General features: G+C 44.6%; 1 protein-coding gene across 1 annotated transcript; it reads left to right on the top strand.

Annotated features, from left to right (window-relative positions):
- Positions 1–466: 466 nt before the first annotated feature.
- On the top strand, positions 467–20,656 carry LOC114587009 (vomeronasal type-2 receptor 26-like). Its single transcript, XM_077920681.1, has 4 exons — positions 467–501; positions 14,653–14,944; positions 17,653–17,779; positions 19,755–20,656. The coding sequence occupies exons 1-4, from the start codon at positions 467–469 to the stop codon at positions 20,654–20,656; spliced, it is 1,356 nt and encodes a 451-aa protein (XP_077776807.1).
- The last annotated feature ends 782 nt before the right edge of the window (positions 20,657–21,438 follow it).

The following is a 21,438-nucleotide window of genomic DNA, read 5'->3' as shown; positions in this document are numbered from 1 at the left end:
GTATACCATTCCAATAATAATTTATACATTTTAGACAGAATTTTTACGTCATTATTCAATACTTCCAATTGATATTTTGATTCCTTGTCGGCAAAACGTTTCTAATACATCTTTTTTAAACATTTCATTAATCTGAAAATAATGCAACCAATCATTTACATATTCTTTTACTTCAACATATGGTTTCAGTTTCCATTTACTTCCTTCTTTCATTATTAAACTCCCATATGTTATCCACCTCCCCCTCATATTGATCTTCTTCACACTCATCACCTCCAACGGAGACAACCAATGTGGAACCTTTGGGGTGTGTCTTTGGGGCTGTCACAATGAACTCCTGAACTTCAGAATTCACCACTGCACCACTGGTCAAGAGAATAAGAAAGGGTCTGTATGGTGTTTGGGTGAGATATAAGAATTTTTTGGAAAGAAAAACATTGTTATGCAGTCAAATGCGCCTTGGAAGATGGCGGATAATACCATCTATCCAGCTCGCACGAGGTAATTTGAGGCTGATTATGGGGAGTAAATCAGTCTCCCTCATCTTCCCAGGGGCTGTTTTTGCCAGCGGTTGCCATAAATCACTCCCGAGTTCGGAAGAAGGAGGGGGTGCGAGGCACTGGGCACACAACCCTCGTGCCGGTCTCGGAACTCCTCCAAAGCTGCTTCCAGGAGTGAAACTAGCTGCGTTACTTAAAAGGGGGAAAAATTGGAGAAGTAAACGCACATGCTTCAAGAGAGGTCAGGAGTGTTTTTATCTGCTAGTAAATTTTACCACTGAGATGAAGAAGATTGGGACGGAAGGAACAGGAGGATTACACCAAAGAATTGCAGACATGATGGTATGTGGAACGGGTGGAATGGAACGGAAAGGGGGGGGGGAGACTTTTTATTTTTTTCCAATGTGATTACCTAACAACCCTCCCCCTTAGAAGATCTCTCACAACAACTAATTTGCAAGCGGGACTAAAAATGAACTGTGTGGGGGAAAATAATATGAATTAAAGGTTTTACTCTGTGCAAGATTTGGAAAGAAGAAAGGCTCTCTCTGTGACGCAGCAAGAAATAATATTCGACATGGAAAGGCAAACCTTTGTTGCAAGATATTTGGTCTTAGGGAGGGCGAGCCAGAGATCTCCTATCAGGTTGGGGTCATAAATTTGAAAGGGCAACCCCTCCTGGAAAAGACTAATTTACGATGCAGCAGGTCTGGAAAGTTAACAAGCAGACATTTAGACTGTATTTCATCGGAATGAACAAGATGGAGATTGCCTGATCGAACGCCTGGACTATTGGATTTATGAGAGTGATTCACGAGAAAGCAATACAAAGTCCACACAGAAATATAAATAGGACTGTTTCTTTCAATCCACTTGCAGAGATAACTTGGAGGTGAATTAAAAGGAAAATGTGTAACAAGGATTGAGAAGAGGAGACTGGAAATATCATTGTAAACGGGAAGGCAGCAGAAATATTAGATGATTGGACTCCTGCCGATCAAGAAGCATGGGTATCCCCCACAAAAATTTATAATTTGGAAAACATTTGGATTTTATGATGTGTATTGTTATAATTTGGATTAATTGGTATGATATGTTTAATTTGGTAAATGGAAACTTAATAAAAATTATTTTTTTAAGAAAAAGAAAGAAAAACATTGTTATGGCTATCCCTCATCAAAGCAAATGCCCTAAAGGAAATTAATATGGAAAGGAAATGGGGCACTTATACAGATATATTGACTTCTGCTGATGCTTGTTTTAAACTTAAAAAATTAGAAGACATCGAGAACCAAGTACAAGACTGTGAGTAGGCCCAGTGAGACCCAACAGGACCTGCTGCTGCCGCAGAAAGATCCAATGGGGCCTGCTGCTGGTAGTCCTGCCAAGGCTCGGCCCCTCAAGATAGCGGGGAGCTCCCAGTATATTTGGGGTAGGGGCTGAGGCGTCCTCAAAGCCATAGAGTTGGCACCTATGTTTCTGTGATATTAAGGGTTGTGTGTGCTATATATAAATCAGGAGGTGAAGTTTTTCATGAACATTGTCACCTGCAATACTTGAAGGTCAAGATACAGCTAAAAGAAGAGAACATGGGGCACAGAAGAAGAAAAAGATGGCAATCCTACTAGGTGATGGTGTGTAAATCTGCACCTTACCCCAAAGCGGAAGGAACACATATGTTCAGCGATGATGACCTAGATAAAGGCATGGGATTAAATTTCCGTTGTGTACTCAAGATCACACAGCACAGAGTGTTAACTTCTTAAAACCACCTTGCAGTCATGGTGTCAAAAGGGTGGGATTGTGCAACTAGGTTGATCTAGGAGGAGGCGGTCCTTCGAAAATCCCTGTCCTGTGCTGCTCAGAACATTAAATATCATTGCCCAGGCAGGCCCAATATGTGGCCCATGAAAGCAGCAAAATAACCAGACTGTACAATGGTGATGGGATAAAATCAGGACAAATCTTTGTTGGCAGCAGCGGGCAGGGCAAGGGTTGGCATGGCACTGGGTCCCAGGATCAGTTCATCATTCCACAAGCCCCGTGTTGATGGAATGGATCCGCTGGGTTTGGATCACTCCAAACGGGAGTCGGCCAGTGTTGAACCTTGCCGTGGTGCAGGCCAAGCAAGCAAGGTCTCCCTTGAGGACCAGGGTGCAGGTTCCAACCAGGCAGATACCGAAACCACGCTTGGGTTTGCCATGATCAATCCGCCCCTCAGGACCCTTAGGGGGGACCCCCTATACTATGTTGATGCTGACCAATGCCATTTCCATCCTCAACCTAACAAAGGAAAGGCATAATTTCACTGAGGGAAAGGGGGGGGGGGAGCCAATCACGTTTGGAGAAAATAAAATCCTTTCTGGCCCTGTCAACCAACTACCCAAAATTGCCCAGTGAAGGCTCTAACCTGAGGGTGGGCAGGCGGCAAGCTCTGAAAGCTCCAGGGGAAACAGCCTTATATAGGCCTGCCCTACCCTCTGCAGCAAGGGCTTATGGGACAGCTTTTCCCCATTAGCCCATCACACAGAGAAGATACTGGGCAAAACCTCACCCAGTATTTTGCTGCACTCTATGGGCCACAACGCTTCTGGGCACGGAGCGGGGCTTATGGATACTTTGAATTGTGTGTGCAAATGTCCTGGCAGCCAGTAAAATAGCTTGAATGGCAGAGCCGCATTCTTCAGATCATTGGCACTGGGCAGCAGCCTGGCCGCAGCATCCCAGCCTAGAAGAAGTTTCCCAATACTTTTCATGGATACGTTCATGGATGAGTCCAAACCTAGTGTTCAAATTATAAGCATTTCATTGTGGTGGGATTCACATAGGATATTTGCCTTGTTAAGTGAGAAACAGTTTGTGCGTGTTGATCAGCTCTGCCTGAGTGTTTCTGGGCCCAGCTAGATATTTGCTTGTTGATATGATTAAACTAAAGTGTGGCAGACAGCAGAGGAGAGAAAAGAGCGGGTTTCTCTCTTTCTTCTTGATTGTCAGCTGCTTGCTGAAGTTTGCTTCATAATTAGAATCCTGGCTGACAAGTTTAATTGGGCTTTCTGCTGTGAAAATTACAGCTAATTGCAGAGCCTTGTCTTGGTTTGCTGCCCTTTTGGGACTTGGCACAAGGTGGAAAGCACAGCGTCCGGGTAAACACAGGTCACAGTTAATACCATGTAAAAGTCAAAGCGCTGTTTACAATGCAGCACAGAAAACTGTATAGCAAATGCTATTTTAAGGTTAGTTGTAATACTGAATAATCAGGAATAATGATGATCTGTGAAAATTGCACCTGTATGTAGCATATGCGATGGCTGTAAGGGCTCTCCGTCAATTATCTCTAATTGCAGGGTCTTGACACAGTGTTTGCCGTTGGGAGATACCCCTGGAGAGTTCGCTCCAAATGACAAGAACAGCATTCACTTATACAGGTTTACACTAGTGCACGTACCAAGGCAGAACTGAACTTTAGAGGGCTGATTTAACGCAGATCAGAGAGTTTTATGAAAGGTTGCCAAAGCAGTTCACTGTTTCTTGCAATCCAGCTAGGCCACTCCTATTTATGTGCCCAAGTCCAAGGTCATGTGCCATGAAATGTTTAATTCTGTCCCTTTAATGCATCAGGTCAAGGGTGAGGAAAACACAGCCCCAGGGTCCATGGGCCCTGATTCACAGGCTGTATCCGTTGCTAGTTGTACTCAGAGTAAACCCAGTCACATAAATGAGCAGGATTATGTTGAGTGCACTAATTTCAGTGGGGCTAAGCAGACCTACGAGCATTAGATACCTGCATTAGATTGTATTGTCCATTCTGGGTCACACAGCCACTACCACAGTGTCCTTTCTCTTGGCAGATCAAGACGAGCAGGTGACAGCAAAGGCTGCAAGGTTTTTAGCTGGGGCAATTAGAATAAGATCCACTATTTGACTATTGATTCAAAACCCTAAAATGTATTTTATATAACTGACTTTTTATTTCTATTCTTTGCATATCATATTGTTGTTTTACTGCTATGGCCGATGGCTGACGCAATAAAGATTCATTCATTCATTCATTCATTCATTCATTCATTCATTCAACTTTGCTGGCTGGGCTTTCTCCCCACCTCCTCCTGGAATAAGAAGCCAGGGCGGCTTCTGTCAATCAGTGATGTCCTGTTCAAATCAGGACAATTGGTGTGTGTGTGACAGGATTCAGCTTGGATGGGCAGGCTTAGTTGGAGCAGGCGGAGCACATTGTAGGAAGTTAGGTTGGAGATGGTGGGGAAGCTCTCCTTCCCACCCCAACATCAGCTGACTTGCAGGGAGTTTCATTGTACTTGGTTACGTCATGCTCCCCTCTTCCTACTGAGAACTGGCTGCCATGGCCAAACACTGCAGAAAGTAAGATCAAACTCTGCCTGCATGAGCTGATGGGGGAGGTTGCAATCCTGCTTGGTTTTGGGGTGCCAGTGAGTCCCACCTGGGAACTGGCTGGCTCCTCCAAATACTGCAGGAAGCATCACACACACACACACACACACACACACACACACACACACACACTGCACCAGCTGATGTGCAAGGCGTTCAATCTGCTTGGTTCAGATGTGCCATTGAGTTTCCAGCGAGAACGAGATGATGCACCCAAACCCTACAGAAAGGAAGAATGAAGTGCACACCAGCGGATGGTGGGGGAGTGTTTGTTTGTTTGTTTGCTTGCTTGCTTGCTTGCTTGCTTGCTTGCTTGCTTGCTTGCTTGCTTGTTTGTTATTTGATTACATACTGACTTTTATCCAAAGATCCCAGGGCAGTGTACAACATTAAGAAGACATTTTATGGAGCATCAGTAATAAAAACATAATAAAAAGAGTAACAACAGGCAGTATAATAATACAATAATAACAGCCCCCCTCTGCACAGCTTTAACAAGAAATCGATTATTTAATGGGCAAAGGCCTGGTAAAGAGGAATATTTTTGCCTGGTGCCTAAAGACATGTAATGATAGTGCCACATTCAGTTGACCCCATCTCATGTTGGCCTTGTACTCACATAAAGAATGAGGCATGGCTTCATTTTTGATGATTTAATTCAACAACCAATTTTATTCTATAAAATTAAAACATCTTGTGATGGGATAATGAGCTGCTTGTGCGTAAAATTGCAAGTCCCTCAGAGTTTGCTCAAGTTCTCAAACCTCTGCCTGCGACGGAGCCCCTCTGGCATGGCTGCGTCAGTCGCTAGCAGAATCCGAAAGTGGTCGCTTTCGGAATCTCTTCCAACATAAAAGCTCCTTAACGGAAACACGTCTTCTGGACTCTCGGCGTGACAGTTTCCGGCGAGGAGTGGGTGTCCCTATAGGAGGTCTTGAGACCTCCCCACTGTTTTCGCTGGAAGTGTCTCTGAGCCATCCCTCCGACTCACTTTCCCTTGGAGTCCCTTCTCTCCCCCTACTGGTTCCCTCTTCAGCTGCTACGTCTCTCTCAACCTCAGTGAGCCTTTCCACCTCCTGTCCTTCCGATGGCAGTTCCCTGACATCCACCTCCCCTCCAGGGCCCCCTTCACCCCCTCCCGTCCCCTCCTCTATGGGCGGTGAGGAGGCAAAACCCCTGAAAGAACCTCCCTCATCTTCCGAAGTCTCGAACACTTCCCTCCACTTGTTGCTGTCCTTGGTCTCCCGGTACTCCTCGTCATCGGAGTCAATTCCCTCTTCCAACTCCGATTCCGCGAATCCTTCCAGTTCCTCTTCCTCGTCGGTGGTGCCGAAATACTCCCTCCTAAACCTTGCTACAGGCTGAGGTTTCCTCGGGAACCTTTGGTGGAACGTTTCTATTAAAACCTCGTCACTGACATCCCCTGCAGTCACCCAGGTGTTTTCTGACTCCGGTTCCCCTTCCCACGCCACCAAATACTCCACCTGATTTCCCTTCCACCTGGAATCGAGGATTTCCGCTACATGGTTGCTGCGTTCCCTTTCTTCCAAAGCGGGTCCCCTGGCGTGCTCCCCTTCACGTCCCCCCCTGTACGGTGACAGTAACGACCTGTGGAACACTGGGTGCAATTTCATGTGGTTGGGCAACCGGAGTTTGAAAGCCACTGGGTTGACCTGCTGAATGACCTCAAAGGGTCCCAATCTTTTGGGTCTCAATTTCTTACAACCCCCTTTGAAAGGCAACCCTTGGGTTGACAGCCCCACCTGATCCCCCACCCTTATGGTTTCACCTTCCCTTCTGTTCTTGTCTGCCTGCTTCTTATATTGTTCCTTGGCCCTTTCTAAGTTGAGCTGGAGCTGATGATGGATCGCTTCCATCTCTTCTACAAAATGTTCGGCCGCTGGGACGCTCCATCTCTCCCCTCCACCCCCTGGAAATGCCCTGGGGTGACACCCGTAATTAGCCAAAAAGGGGCTCATCCCTGTAGACACATTCTCCGCATTATTGTAGGCAAATTCTGCCAGCGCCAACTTTTCGACCCAATCGTTCTCTCTGTCATTGACATAACACCTCAGGTATTGTTGGACGATACCATTTGCTCTTTCCACCTGCCCGTTGGTTTCAGGGTGTCGGGCAGTCGAAAAATTGACCTCCACGTGCAGCAAGCTCATGAGCTTCCTCCAGAACCTGGACGTAAATTGTTTGCCTCTGTCTGAGATCACCCTCAAGGGGGCGCCATGCAACCTAAAAATGTGTTCTACAAACAACTTCGCGGTTTCTTCCGCTGTGACTGCATGTGAGCATGCTACAAAGTGGCACATCTTAGTTAACAGGTCTACTACTACCATGATGGCTGTTTTCCCCTTGGACTTCGGCAGATCCGTCATAAAATCTATCGATACCGCTTCCCAAGGCCGTTCTGGCGTGGGTAATGGTTCTAATAACCCTGCCGGCGCCCGCCTTTCCCCTTTGGCTCGCTGACATTGGTCACACCCTCTTACATACTCCCTTACATCTTCCCTCACCTTGGGCCACCAAAATTCCCTGGTAACCAACCACATGGTCTTGTGTTGCCCAAAATGTCCCGCCGTGGGGCTATCGTGCAACTGCTTGAGTACTCTCCCCCTCAATTCACCTTCGGGTATATACAGTGCCCCTTTGTAATACAATGCCCCATTTCTTTCCTCAAAACCCCCGGGGCTCTCGCCCTCCCCCCTGAGACCTCTGAGCTTATCCTGGGCATATTCGTCATTTTCCGTTTCCTCTACCAGTTCTCGTTGCCCCACCAGCGCCGCCCCACACACCCAGCGGTCCTCAGGGATGACATGTCTCTCTTCGATTGCCCCCTCCCCCTCCAAATACTCAGGTTTACGAGAGAGAGCGTCCGCCCTGACGTTTTCTGGGCCTGGCACATAACGAATTTCAAAGTGGAATTTGGAGAACTCCTGTGCCCATCTCACTTGTCGTTGGTTGAGCACTCGAGCCATTCTCCAATACTCTAAATTCTTGTGGTCGGTGCACACTTGCACCTTATGTTGTGCCCCAATTAATAAATGTCTCCACCTCCGGAACGCTTCGTGAATGGCGAGTAGTTCCCGGTCATACACCGTGTAGTTCCTCTCGGATTTATTCAGCTTCCGCGAGAAGAAGGCACACGGTCTCCACTCCGACGTACTCCTCCCCGGTTGAAGAAGGACCGCCCCTACCGCCCGGTCTGACGCATCGGTTTCTACTCTCATGGGTTTTTGTAAATCCACATGCAGAAGTTGCTCTTCCGAGGCGAATGCCCTTTTCAGTTCTTCAAATGCTCGCTCCGCCTCCACCGTCCAAACAAATTTCTTCTTGCTGCTGAGGCAGTCGGTGATGGGAGCCGTCAAGTGGGCAAAGTTCTTCCGCCCTTCACTGGGATTTGAAACTGCGCGCGCCCGCGCTGTTCCAATTTCCATCGGCTCTGCCAGCGGGAAAGGTGGCTCTGGAATGTCTGGAATGCGGAAATCCCTCCAACGTTCCCCTTTCCCTTCCCGCTTTTCCAAAGCCCTCGCCTCCTGGCGTGCTCCTATGGTCAGCGCGGATTTGGTCAGCTGGTCCATAGACTCCGCCCTGGGCGCCCGGGAAAGTTCGTCTTTCACCGCCGAAGAAAGCCCTTCTTCGAAAAGCATTTGGATGGGTTCCGCCGATAGGTCCCACCCCAACTTATGGATCAGCATGGTAAACTCAGTCCAGTACTCACGGACAGATCGGCTCCCCTGTTTGCAAGCCATTAACTGCCTTCGCACCACTCCCTGCTCAATGTCGCTGGAAAACATCAGGTCCATGGCACGAAAAAACTTCCGCGTATCCTTTAGGATCTCATTATTCACTGCCATCAGGGGCCTGACCCAGTCTTTCGCCGCCGCTTCGAGATGGCCAATCACAAAAGCCACTCGCGACTCCTCGTCGGGGAAGTCATCAAACTGCAGATTGAGAGCATATTGCATCTCTGTTCTAAAGGCATGATAGTTCCTGGGATCCCCCCCAAACTTCTGCACCAATCCTGGCACCTTTCTGGCGAGCGGGGTGGTTTTTCCCTTTTCTGCATCCTGAGCCCTCCTCTCCTCGAGCCGTGCCGTTTGCAGCGCTAGCTGGACCTCCAACACCCTGTACCTTTCTTCCAGGTTTGGACCGGCTCCAGCTCCTCCTGCTCCTCCGGTTTCGGCTGGGTTGCTCATGATGCCTCTCCCTGCACAAGCTGCTTACAGAGACTTTCGGATTGCTGTGATGGGATAATGAGCTGCTTGTGCGTAAAATTGCAAGTCCCTCAGAGTTTGCTCAAGTTCTCAAACCTCTGCCTGCGACGGAGCCCCTCCGGCATGGCTGCGTCAGTCGCTAGCAGAATCCGAAAGTGGTCGCTTTCGGAATCTCTTCCAACATAAAAGCTCCTTAACGGAAACACGTCTTCTGGACTCTCGGCGTGACAGTTTCCGGTGAGGAGTGGGTGTCCCTATAGGAGGTCTTGAGACCTCCCCACTGTTTTCGCTGGAAGTGTCTCTGAGCCATCCCTCCGACTCACTTTCCCTTGGAGTCCCTTCTCTCCCCCTACTGGTTCCCTCTTCAGCTGCTACGTTTCTCTCAACCTCAGTGAGCCTTTCCACCTCCTGTCCTTCCGATGGCAGTTCCCTGACACATCTGTTATGTGAACTAATTCCCAACAGTGCCTGATCCTATAGGAGCATCATACCTATGCCTCAGATTTTGAGCAAGTTGAGGGGCAAAAACAAAATTAACTAGAGTGACTTTGCCAAGAGAATTATGATCATCTCTTCCCAGCACAGAGGTTTTGAGACACTGAGTGGATGAATGGGTCAGATTATGGGAAATATTCAGAGGTGCTTTTGGGGTTTTTTGTTTTTTTAAAATGAGGGTATGGATTCTGTCCATCTTAAATACCTCCCCCCCCCCCCCCATCTTGAGTTACTGTAGGTAAATGTATTTATCTTCTCATACTGGGAAATAAAGCCCTCTTCTTATTCACTAAGCTGATTGCATGTTTACGGAGCTGTAAGAAGATCCAGATTATTATCAACTGAATGAACCAACCTCTTTCCAAGGGTTTGTTTTTGACTGACAAAGCTGAGCAGACATGTCTGCCCACTAAAATGAAATATCACTCAACTCCAGGGCTGGATCACACTTAGAGGCTGATTTTGTCTCTCCAACTCTTACATCACAGAATGCATGCCAAATTTCTGCCTTCAGTAAACAGATGTCAAACGAAATAAAGACATGTAACGATGGTGCCAGGCGAGCCTCTCTGGGAAGAGTATTCCGCTTTAGGGGAGCCACCACAGCTAAGGCCCATACTTGAAAAACTAAGAGAGCCATTGGCAACTGGACTGAATTACCTAGGACCCAAATACGTATTTTCGGTGACCTCCGAAAATCAGCCTGTTCATTGTTCCCAGACATGTACACAGAAGTCAAATTCTGAGCGTAAGCTACTTGGGCTAGACTTTTTCAAATTGCTAATGATGCATGCTGCAGAATGATAGTACTGTGGTACCTTGGTTTAAGAACAGCTTAGTACTGTGGTACCTTGGTTTAAGAACAGCTTAGTACTGTGGTACCTTGTTTGCCAAACTTAATCCGTTCCGGAAGTCCATTCGACTCCCAGAACCGTTCGAAAACCAAGGCACGGTTTCCAATTGGCTGCAGGAGCTGCAGGAGCTTCCTGTACTCAGTCGTGGAAGCCATGTCGGACATTGGACTTCCAAAGAACGTTCGAAAACCGGAACACTTGCTTCCAGCTTTTAAGCATTTGGCAGTCAAAACGTACAAGTACCAAGGCATTCGAGAACGAAGATATGACTGTAATGTATAAGGGTTTTTTTAAAAAAAAGAGGGGCTTGGGGCATCCTGGTTTTTGCTTTTCCCAGACATGTACACAGAAGTCCAATTCTGACTGTAAGCTACTTGGGCTAGGCTCTGTTCCTAATTGCTAGGTCTGCATGCTGCAGTACAGTGGTACTTTGGTTTAAGAACAGCCTAGTTTATGAACAACTTGGATTAAGAACGCTGAAAGCCCAGAAGTAGGTGTTTTGGTTTGTTCACTTTGCCTTGGAAGCAGAACATGTTCCGCTTTCTGTTGAGTGTGTTCCATTTGTAAATTGAGTCTCCCGCTGTATGGGAAAGCAAGCCTTGGTTTAAGAATGCTTTGGTTTAAGAACGGACTTCTGGAATGGATTAAGTTTGTAAACCAAGGTACCACTGTACTGCATAAGTAGGTGTCCTGGTTTTACTTTTAGAAATATGGCACCCCTAATATCAATTTGTTATTGATAGCAATATGGAAGTGGTTAAGTCTGCAATGATCAAGTGGGCACAGGACATCGGTCATAATATTTTGTTTGCTGACTGGGAAAGGTTGTGGACCACAGGTATGAAATTTACGGCGTGCAATGCCTTAAGAGAGAATATTATGAAAATGATATACAGGTGGTACATGACCCCAGTCAAGCTCGCAAAAAATTATCACTTGCCCGATAATAAATGTTGGAAATGTAAAGAAATTGAAGGAACATTCTTTCACCTTTGGTGGACGTGCCCAAAGATCAAGGCTTTCTGGGAAATGATCTATAACGAATTGAAAAAAGTACTTAGGTACACTTTCACTAAGAAACCAGAGGCCTTCCTCCTGGGCCTTGTCGGCCAATTGGTATTAAAGAAGGATAGAACATTTTTTATGTATGCTACAACAGCAGCAAGGATACTCATCACAAAGTACTGGAAGACGCAAGAACTACCCACCGTGGAAGAATGGCAACTGAAGGTGATAGACTATATGGGACTGGCGGAAATGACGAGCAGAATCCATGACCAGGGAAGAGATACGGCGCAGGAAGATTGGAATAAGTTTAAAGAGTATCTAAAAAAATATTGTAAAATTAATGAAGGTTAGAAAAATGTTGGATTGGTTATTAAGGGGTTAAAAGCAGTAAGGGATAATTTGAAGAAAATAATTGTCATTAAAACTAACTTAAAAGTAGGGTAAGGATTTGCTGAAAATTGAATCTGAAATTAGAATACAGAAAGGGGAGGTATGAGGAAGTCGTGAAAGTAAGCTAAAAGAAAGCAAAAATTGAGGTTATACGTGTTTTATCCTTTTGTATTTGTATGTCATGTTTTTTGTTTTTTTTCTTAGTTTGTTATGGTGTTTGTTAAAACTTCAATAAAAATTTAATTAAAAAAAAAAGCAATATGGGGGCAAACAATACTGGGAAGTCAAGTGATGAAGGAGATGAACCCATCTTCAGGGTGGGGGACAAGATGGGACAGAACTGAATCTCACATATACTCAGATTTGACTCTACGTTTAAACCCAGACCTTCATTTTCTGCCAACTAGGAATGATCTCTGGGAAAACTTAACTCTTGCTCAGGACTAAGCAATGCTGCCTACTTATTATCTCTCAAGGAAGACAATAATAGTCGTACAATTCAGGGGGGAGAGGCTTTAGCAATTTGGTCAGGCATGTTGCAACTGCAAAAACGAAGAACACACTGAGGAATTATTTCCATCATTGTCAAAATTGCTGGCTTCCATCCTCTTCCATAGTAGATATACACATTCTGTTTGGATTAAAAAACAATAGCATCTTTTAAAAGGCATAACAACTTGCTAATGTTCAAAGCAATGTCTAGGCACAGCCAGGGCTCTGCCAGTCTTTTGTATCATCATTCTTCTTTTACATGTTTGGATATGCTTCTGTGCAGTCATCAATTTCAAGGAACATTCTTTTTGTGAAATGTGAACTTCCTTGACTAGGCATGGTTTAGCACATGGTTTAGCACATAGTTTAGCATATTGTTTAACTGAAATGCTGCCTCACCACAATGTACCTTATGTTCTCTTGGGTAACAGTCATGGGTATGGTTATTTTCTTTGTAAACCAAGGAAAAGTGAAATTTATAACTAAACAGCTGCCGTTGGTTGTTTTAAAAAGAAGTAATAATAGCTAAAATGTTATTATTTGTATCCCAGCAACCTCCAGCCATCCCTGGGAATAATGTGTGAAGAAAAAGAAAATTTGCTGGCTAACTAAAAGACCAAAGCGCTGGTGCATAGATTACCTAACAGCCCCCTATTCAAAGGATACGTTAGCCAAACTGATAACATCTGCATATAAGGCTGTAGTGGAAACATGGGAATCTACATTGGGAGGGGAAGATTTCTGAGCAGGATCCTTCTGGTGCTGTTTCTGCTGTTACTTCTGCTTCACACTATATGTAAGGCACATTCTATTAACTGCAGCATTTATGATGATCCTCTTCCTATTGCTCACGAATTTTACCAGCCAGGAGACCTTGTAATTGGAGAGATGGTTTCCCAAGTCATATACTTGTCTAATAAACAGTCTTTCAGGGAACAGCCTTCACAGATACTGATTGATGAACCTGTGTAAGACATTATTTATTCCCCTTCTTACTGAGTCTAAAATAGTCAGACCGCAATGGTTGAAAATGCGTCATTAAGCAGTACTGTGATTCATATTTTGATGTTCTTCTTCATGGAAACCCAATACAATTGTAAGGGGGGGGGGTTAAGCATTCTTCAGTATTATGGAAGAGGTATGAGGTACTCAACCTCAGCATGACAAGATGAGGGGCAAGGGTGATATGGGTAGACAGAGAGACAGAGACAGGAAGCCCCCAATTTACACGAGGGTCACGTTCCGGGAATCACGCTGAAAGCCAACGTTGTGTATGGCCAAAACAAATTGGGTTCAATGGCAGATGGGATTCCCAAAGTCTTTTTCCCCAGACACCCACCCCCTTTGGATTCAATTCTTTTTCTTTTGTCAGGCATGTAAAGCTGAAGACAGATTGTGGGCTTACTGTATCTGTTTGTCTTATTACTGTAACTGTTTGTACACTAAATTTTCCTTTGCAATGCCCACTGAAATAAACAGTTCTGTGCTTCTTTCTGTTATTTAGTAAGTAAGAATTTCACATGTTGGATCATGCCTTGTCGCTGCCCCGCTATTTCTGTTCTGTCCACACTTCATTCCTTCCAGTGGCGTAGCGTGGGTTGTCAGCACCCGGGGCAAGGCAAGTAATTTGCGCCCCCTAGAGTGAGTGAGCCAGGTAGGGGCAGAGAGCTGCGAGTGCGAGCGCCCCCCCCCCCGATGTTGCGCCCGGTGCGGCCGGCCCCCCCTGCACCCCCCACGCTACGCCACTGATTCCTTCTCAACCTTGAGGGATGTGAATGCATGTACATGTGTACCTTCAAGCTCTTTCTCTGTGGAACACAATTCCTGCTCTTTTCTGTCTCTCCTCACTCTTGCAGCGCATCACTTTCTCCCCATGCTTTTCCCTCAGATTGCTCCACTTCTGCCCTCTGAGTGCTCCATTTTCTGTTCAATTGCTCAGTTGAAGATCAGAGCCTGGAAACGTATTCAGAGCAAAGAGCTTTGCTCTTCGCATTCCATTATTCAGTTATATGTACTTCTGGGAGGCATAACCACTCGCAACATCTCATGGTGAAGTAAGCAGTGAGCAAGGGATGCGATCAGAGGCTCTGTGTCCTCAGGTGATGTTCTCTATGGCTTTCTTGCACCTATGGACACTGTGTTGGCATGGCCACACCTATTGACTTTCAACTACTAGTTTTTATTGGTACAAAGAGTAACTCCCTTAAATGCAGGGAGCATTTCTTCTTCCTCTTCTTCTTTTTCCTCATTTCAGTCCATTGTGTTGTAATTTTATTACAGCTCCGTGCCAAAGAACTACCAGCACATCCTGGCCTTAGCATTTGCTGTCAAAGAAATCAATGAGAATCTCAAAGTCTTATCCAACATCTCTCTAGGGTTCCGCGTCCTCAATAGCTACTACACTGCAAGGATGACCTACAAGGCCACACTCAACCTGCTCTCCACACAGCATAGATTTGTCCCCAACTTCAAATGTCACAAGTGGAACAATCTGATAGCTCTCATTGGAGGATGCATCTCTGAAATCTCTGCCAATATGGCCACCCTTTCAGCAACCCACAAGATTCCACAGGTAAATCGGGAGCATGGGTTTATGGGTCATACTATCTTGATTTGATAAACTTGTGACAAGGTTCCTGCAAAGTTTTATTGAAGAGGGCAGTTTGGATAGGAATTAACCAAGCAGTGCTGAGAGCCAATTGTACAGAAAACTCAAGTATCTGTAAATTGAAGTGGAATGGAATGATTGTGCCTAGGTCATAAAGGATTTGAGTTTTTATGGTTTCTTTTTTCCCATTTTTTACTAGACCTAATACACAACTGAAAACACATAATGTAAGGAATGGCTGGCTGAACAGTGTAACTTTATTCCAGAGAGGAAGAGACTAAGGAAGTTAATGTAGTACTTTAAATGGCTGTTTAAATGGCTGTTACATAGAAGAAGGGAAATACTTGTTCTCTGCTGCTCTATAAGGCTGGACTACATATTTTAAAAACATTAGGAGAAACATTAAGAAATTATCAATAATGAAGCAGATTACTGGGTATTTTTCCACATTACTTGAAGTTTTCTTCTTTAAGAACCTATGCAGACATTTATTGGGAAAGCTATGTCTCTGAAGTACCTGTGAAATCTATAGTTTTGCAATCTCTCATAATCCATAAAAAAGCCCCTCACACACTCTATTTTAGCTCACATATGGATCCTTTTTGGCGATACAGGATGCAAACATGCTATTCCCATTTTTATACCAGATGGTCCCAAATGAAGCCAAACAGCACACAGGAATTATGCAATTACTTCAGCATTTCAGATGGACATGGATTGTACTTTGTGCTGTGGATGATGACAAAGGGGACCAGTTTCTACAGACAATTTTACCACTACTCTTTGAGCATGGCATCTGCTATGATTTCATAGTAAGATTAGAAAAATGGAATTATCTGGATGAGATGATACGCTTGGCTTTACAGCACTGGGAAAGTTATGCAATTGCGTTTGAGACAAAAGCTAATGTATTTGTGGTTTATGGGGAACCTCCATCCTTTCTGTTTTTGAGAGTATTGTCATTTATAGGACCAATAATGGGATGGCCACCTCTGGGTAAAGTGTGGGTTGCTACATCTCACTGGGATTTTGCATCAGTGTCTATTCAGAAAGACTGGGAAATACAGATGTTCCATGGTACTCTATCCTTCACTGTCCACTCAAGTCAGCCATTAGGGTTCCAGAAGTTCATTCAGACGATAAGACCCTTCTGGAACAAAGAGGATGTATTCATCCAGGACGTCTGGGAACAGGCTTTCACCTGCTCCCTGAAAGCATCTAATGGACAGGAGGTGGAGGCTGAGCAGAAAGAACCCTGCTCTTTGGAGGAGAAACTGGAGAACCTCCCTGGGGTTTTGTATGAAAAACAGATGACTGGTCACAGCTACAATGTCTACAAAGCTGTCTATGCTGTGGCACATGCTTTGAACTCCATATACAAATCCAGCTCCAAACATAGCAGATTGGCAAGAGGAGAGAGATTTGCCTTTCTGAATGTGCAACCATGGCAGGTAAAGACAACTCTGAACTTCTTTGCTTTGCCTCCATCTACCACTGATCTCCTGCCTTTTCGCCTCACCAGTCCCAATGAGCTCCAGCCAAGTCTGGTGGCAAGAGCCACAGAACTTAGCCCGCCTGACCTGGTGCACATTTACTCAGAGTCAACATCACTGTCATGCTAGCTTGCCAAATATCTGCAAAAGGAACCCAACTACTGATCTGGTTTGCTAGACATTTTCAATCAATGTATCCCCTCTATAGACTGTTCTTTATGTAATTAATTTCATGTTAATAATAATAATAATAATAATAATAATAATAATAATAATAATAGACAAGTGGAAATACTCCATCACCATATATACTGCTCTAAGAACAGTTATTCATGTCATTAATTCCATGTAAATATTTCAATATTCCAGGTCCATCCCTTTCTGAAGAGCCTTGTATTCAACCTCAGCACTGGAGATATGGTGCACTTTGATGAACATGGAGAACTGGTTGAAGGTTTTGATGTTACCAATTGGATCACTTTCCCCAATGGCTCACTGAGTAGATTGAAAGTTGGACGACTGGAGCCTCAGGTTCCAGCAGGCAAAGAGTTAACCATCAATGATGAGCAAATTGTGTGGCATCCATGTTTTAATCAGGTGAATTATAACTGCAAACTCTTGACTATATGAAAGGGGAATGTTCCCTTCTGGGTAGCTCACTATTCCATAAGTTCTTGAGGTGCCTTATTGTAAATTTAATGCTTTATGATCCTTGACCTCATAAATTGATCTCAAACCTTAAATTAAAGCAAGGAATCCTTTTTGCCATCTCTGCCATTTAATTTCTTTGTGGAAAAATGTTGTCACATAAGCCTGTTAACAAAGCATTGGAAAGTAAAATATTTTATTTTGCTAAAATGTCACAGAATATCACGTAGTGATTTCTGGAAGGAAAAAAGATGGCCTTGCTTTTATCTTCAAGATATCTTTATCTTCTTTCTACAACTTCGTATTTTGGGGAGTCTGGAGATCGCATTGTCTTTCCTATGATCAGCTTTAAGGCTGAGTCTTAGACTGATCAAACCTAGAGATGGGGGTGGGAATCGCTAACAAATGGGCGACTGTGGAGCTGAGCCAACTGGTCTCAGTCTCTCTGCCCCTCACATGAGTCTAATCACATGGAGGTGAAGGACTGAAAAGGGCTAATCTATTGTTCCTCATGTATATGATTTTGCACAGGCGCTGCCCCTTTCTGTGTGCAATGACAACTGCAACCCTGGCTTCAGTAGAAAAAAGAAGGAAGGAGAGAAGTTTTGCTGCTATGATTGTGCTCCGTGTCCAGACGGAATGATCTCTAGTCAGAAAGGTGGGAGGCAGGCATTCCCATGACCTAATTTATGGGATATATAGATAGAGATAGATAGAAATAGAGATAGATAGATGATAGATGATAGATGATAGATGATAGATAGATAGATGATAGAGATAGAGATAGATAGATAGATGATAGATAGATAGATAGATAGATAGATAGATAGATAGATAGATAGATAGATGATAGATAGATAGATAGATAGATAGAGATATAGATAGATAGATAGATAGATAGATAGATAGATAGATAGATAGATGATAGATAGATAGATAGATAGATGATAGATAGATGATAGATAGAGATAGATGATAGATAGATAGATGATAGATAGATAGATAGATAGATGATAGATAGATAGATAGATAGATAGATAGATAGATAGATGATAGATAGATAGATAGATAGATAGATAGATAGATAGATAGATAGATAGATAGATAGATAGATATAGGCTACTTATTATCTTTGTTTGGAGAAAGATGATGAATGCAGAGGAGTCTAAAACTAAAGGGATTTTCAGGAACAATTATCTTCTTGTTGAGTTGTTGTCATTTTTTTTTAAATGGTCAAAGTTATTGGGCTTTTATAGGATTTTTAAAGGATCTTAAAACAACAACAACAACAACAACCTCCCTACTTGCCATACGTTCAGGTTTCTCCAGGCATTTTGACTATTCAGTAACAATCTGCCTGGACGCCATTTGGCAGCCCAATACCCAGATGTGTCAGGGAAAACCCGGACGTATGGCAGTCCTACATTAGACCAATCACAATTTTGCTGCCTACACAACTCATGGGACATTGTGAGGATAAAGTGGAGGGAACGAAGTATGCCACTTGTAGTTCCTTGGATATAAATGTAATAACTCAATGTAGATGGATGGATGGATGGATGGATGGATGGATGGATGGATGGATGGATGGATGGATGATTAGACACCTATCTGAGATGGGAAAATGAGTAAAGTGCCCCTCAGTTGCCAGCAATTTCCCAAGCAATGAGAAGGTCCTCTCTTGGTTCCAGCTAACTCTAAAGCCAGGGTGAGAAACCTTTTGAATCCTCAGGGCCTCATCCTGTTCTGTGCAACCTTCTAGGAGTACCGTATATTTCGCCCTATAGGACGCACTTTTTCCCCTCCCAAAATGAAGGGGAAATGTGTGTGCGTCCTATGGGGCGAATGCAGGCTTTTGCTGAAGCCTGGAGAGCAAGAGGGGTCGGTGTGCACCGACCCCTCTTGCTCTCCAGGCTTCAGGAAGCTCTCTGCAAGCCTTGGGAGCCCGCGGGAGTTCCCATCGGGCTCCCTAGGCTTGCAGATAGCAGCCTGTATCTCGAAGCCCGGGGCGCGCTGCACAGCTTCGGTTCCCCGACCTGGTCTGGAGGCTGGCGGCAGGGAGAAGCCCTCTTCTCCCTGCCGCCAGCCCCACAAGCTCGGGGGACAGCGGGGAGGCGCAGCGCACCCAGGCTTAGCTTCGCGCAGCTCTCCGCAAGCTGTGGGAGCCCAGCGCCGGGCTCCCGCGGCTTGCGGAGAGCTGCCTGTTCTGGGGGCTGGGGTCAGGGAAAGCTCGGGCTTCCCCCGCCCCAGCCTCGTGCCTGGGGTGGAAATAAATTTTTTCCCCTTTATTTCCCCCCCCAAAAAAACTAGGTGCGCCCTATGGGCCGGTGCGTCCTATAGGGCGAAAAATACGGTAGTTGGTGGGTCCTGAGGCAGAAGTGGAGGGAGCAACTAAGGTGAGTTTGAACTTGTACCGTGGGCTACTTTCTATACAAACTTTCTATAAGAGTCACTTCTCCTGGATTTTGTCAATGAACTGCAAGGACACAAAAATAGACATCCTCAAACCTTCTTGTGGCTGATTGCTTTTGATTGGCATTACCTAGTGTAAAGGAGTGCTTAAATAGCTGTTTGTGTTTAGATAGATGCTGGTCAACATTCTGAAATACTTAAGAACCTCTTTCCTTTTTCAGACATAGACGCTTGTGTCAATTGTCCAGAGGACCAATATCCCAACATGGATCAAACTCAGTGTGTTCCCAGGATTGTGAGCTTCCTCTCTTACAAAGAAAATCTGGGGATCATCTTAGTGGTGTTAGCTATTTCTCTCTCTCTCATCACAACTTTAGTACTTGGCATTTTCTTGAAGCACAAGGATACTCCCATAGTCAAAGCCAACAACCGGACACTCACCTACATCCTTCTCATCTCCCTCCTCCTTTGCTTCCTGTGCTCCTTGCTTTTCATTGGACAGCCTGGAAGGGTGATCTGTCTTCTCCGACAAATGGCTTTTGGTCTTGTTTTCTCTTTGGCCATTTCCACTGTATTGGCAAAGACGGTCACTGTGGTTGTGGCATTTATGGCCACCAAACCAGGATCCAGCATAAGGAAATGGGTGGGCAAAGGACTGACCAATTCAATTGTGCTCTTCTGCTGCTTCATCCAAGCTGCCATTTGTGCTCTTTGGTTAAGTACTTCTCCACCGTTTCCAGATAAGGACACGCATTCAGTGATTGGGGAAATCATACTTGAATGTAACGAGGGTTCAGCTTCCATGTTTTACTCTGTCTTAGGCTACATGGGCTCCCTAGCCACCGCCAGCTTCATAGTAGCTTTCTTTTCCAGGAAACTCCCTGACAGTTTCAATGAAGCCAAATTTATCACTTTCAGCATGTTGGTGTTTTGCAGTGTTTGGTTGTCCTTTGTGCCAACCTACTTGAGCACCAAAGGGAAATACATGGTGGCCGTGGAGATCTTCTCCATCTTGGCCTCCAGTGCTGGATTACTGGGTTGCATCTTTTCCCCCAAATGCTACATCATTGTGCTTAGGCCTGAGCTGAACAGCAGGGAAGAAATGATAAGGAAGAAAAAATAAATTAAAATACAGATTAATCTCTTTATTTGACTCTTACTCATATTTCATCAGATATGACAGTAATAGAAATGCCATTGGAATTGTGGTATGAGTGTTTGATGCATTCTCTCCCCAAATTCAGTTGACCCCATCTCATGTTGGCCTTGTACTCACATAAAGAATGAGGCATGACTTTGTTTTTGAGGATTTATTTCAACAGCCAATTTTATTGTATGAATCTAAAACATCTGTTATGTGAACTAATTCCCAACAGTGCCTGATCCTATAGGAGCATAAAACTTATGCCTCAGATTTTGGGCAAGCTGAGGGGCAAAAACAAAATTAACTAGATTGACTGTGCCACACAAATTATGATCATCTCTTCCCAGCACAGAGGTTTTGAGACACTGAGTGGTTGAATGGGTCAGATTATGGGAAATATTCAAAGAGGTGCTTTTGGTTTGGTGTTTTTTATTTAAAATTAGGGTATGGATTCTGTCCATTTTAAATGCCCTCCCCCCATCTTGAGTTACTATAGGTAAATGTATTTATCTTCTCATACTGAGAAATTAGATCCTCTCCTTGTTCACTAAGCTGATTGCATGTTTAAGGAGATGTAAGACGATCCAGATTATCAGAAGGTTTCAGCTGAATAAACCAACCTCTTTCCAGGGATTTGTTTTTCACTGAGCTGAGCAAACATGTCTGCCCACTGAAATGAAATATCACTCAACTCCAGAGATCTTAGAGGCTGATTTTGTCTCTCTAAGTCTTACATCATAGAATCCATACCAAATTTCTGC

This window comes from Podarcis muralis, chromosome 16 (genome assembly GCF_964188315.1).
Source record: "Podarcis muralis chromosome 16, rPodMur119.hap1.1, whole genome shotgun sequence".
NCBI classification, from domain to species: domain Eukaryota; kingdom Metazoa; phylum Chordata; class Lepidosauria; order Squamata; family Lacertidae; genus Podarcis; species Podarcis muralis.
This window is presented reverse-complemented; position numbering and strand designations above follow the sequence as displayed.

Coding starts and splice junctions, on each gene's coding strand:
- LOC114587009 (XM_077920681.1), top strand. CDS start 467: ATGGCGGATAATACCATCTATCCAGCTCGCACGAG. Junction 502..14,652: donor ATCTATCCAGCTCGCACGAG/GTAATTTGAGGC, acceptor ATTTTATTACAG/CTCCGTGCCAAAGAACTACC. Junction 17,780..19,754: donor AATGATCTCTAGTCAGAAAG/GTGGGAGGCAGG, acceptor TTCCTTTTTCAG/ACATAGACGCTTGTGTCAAT.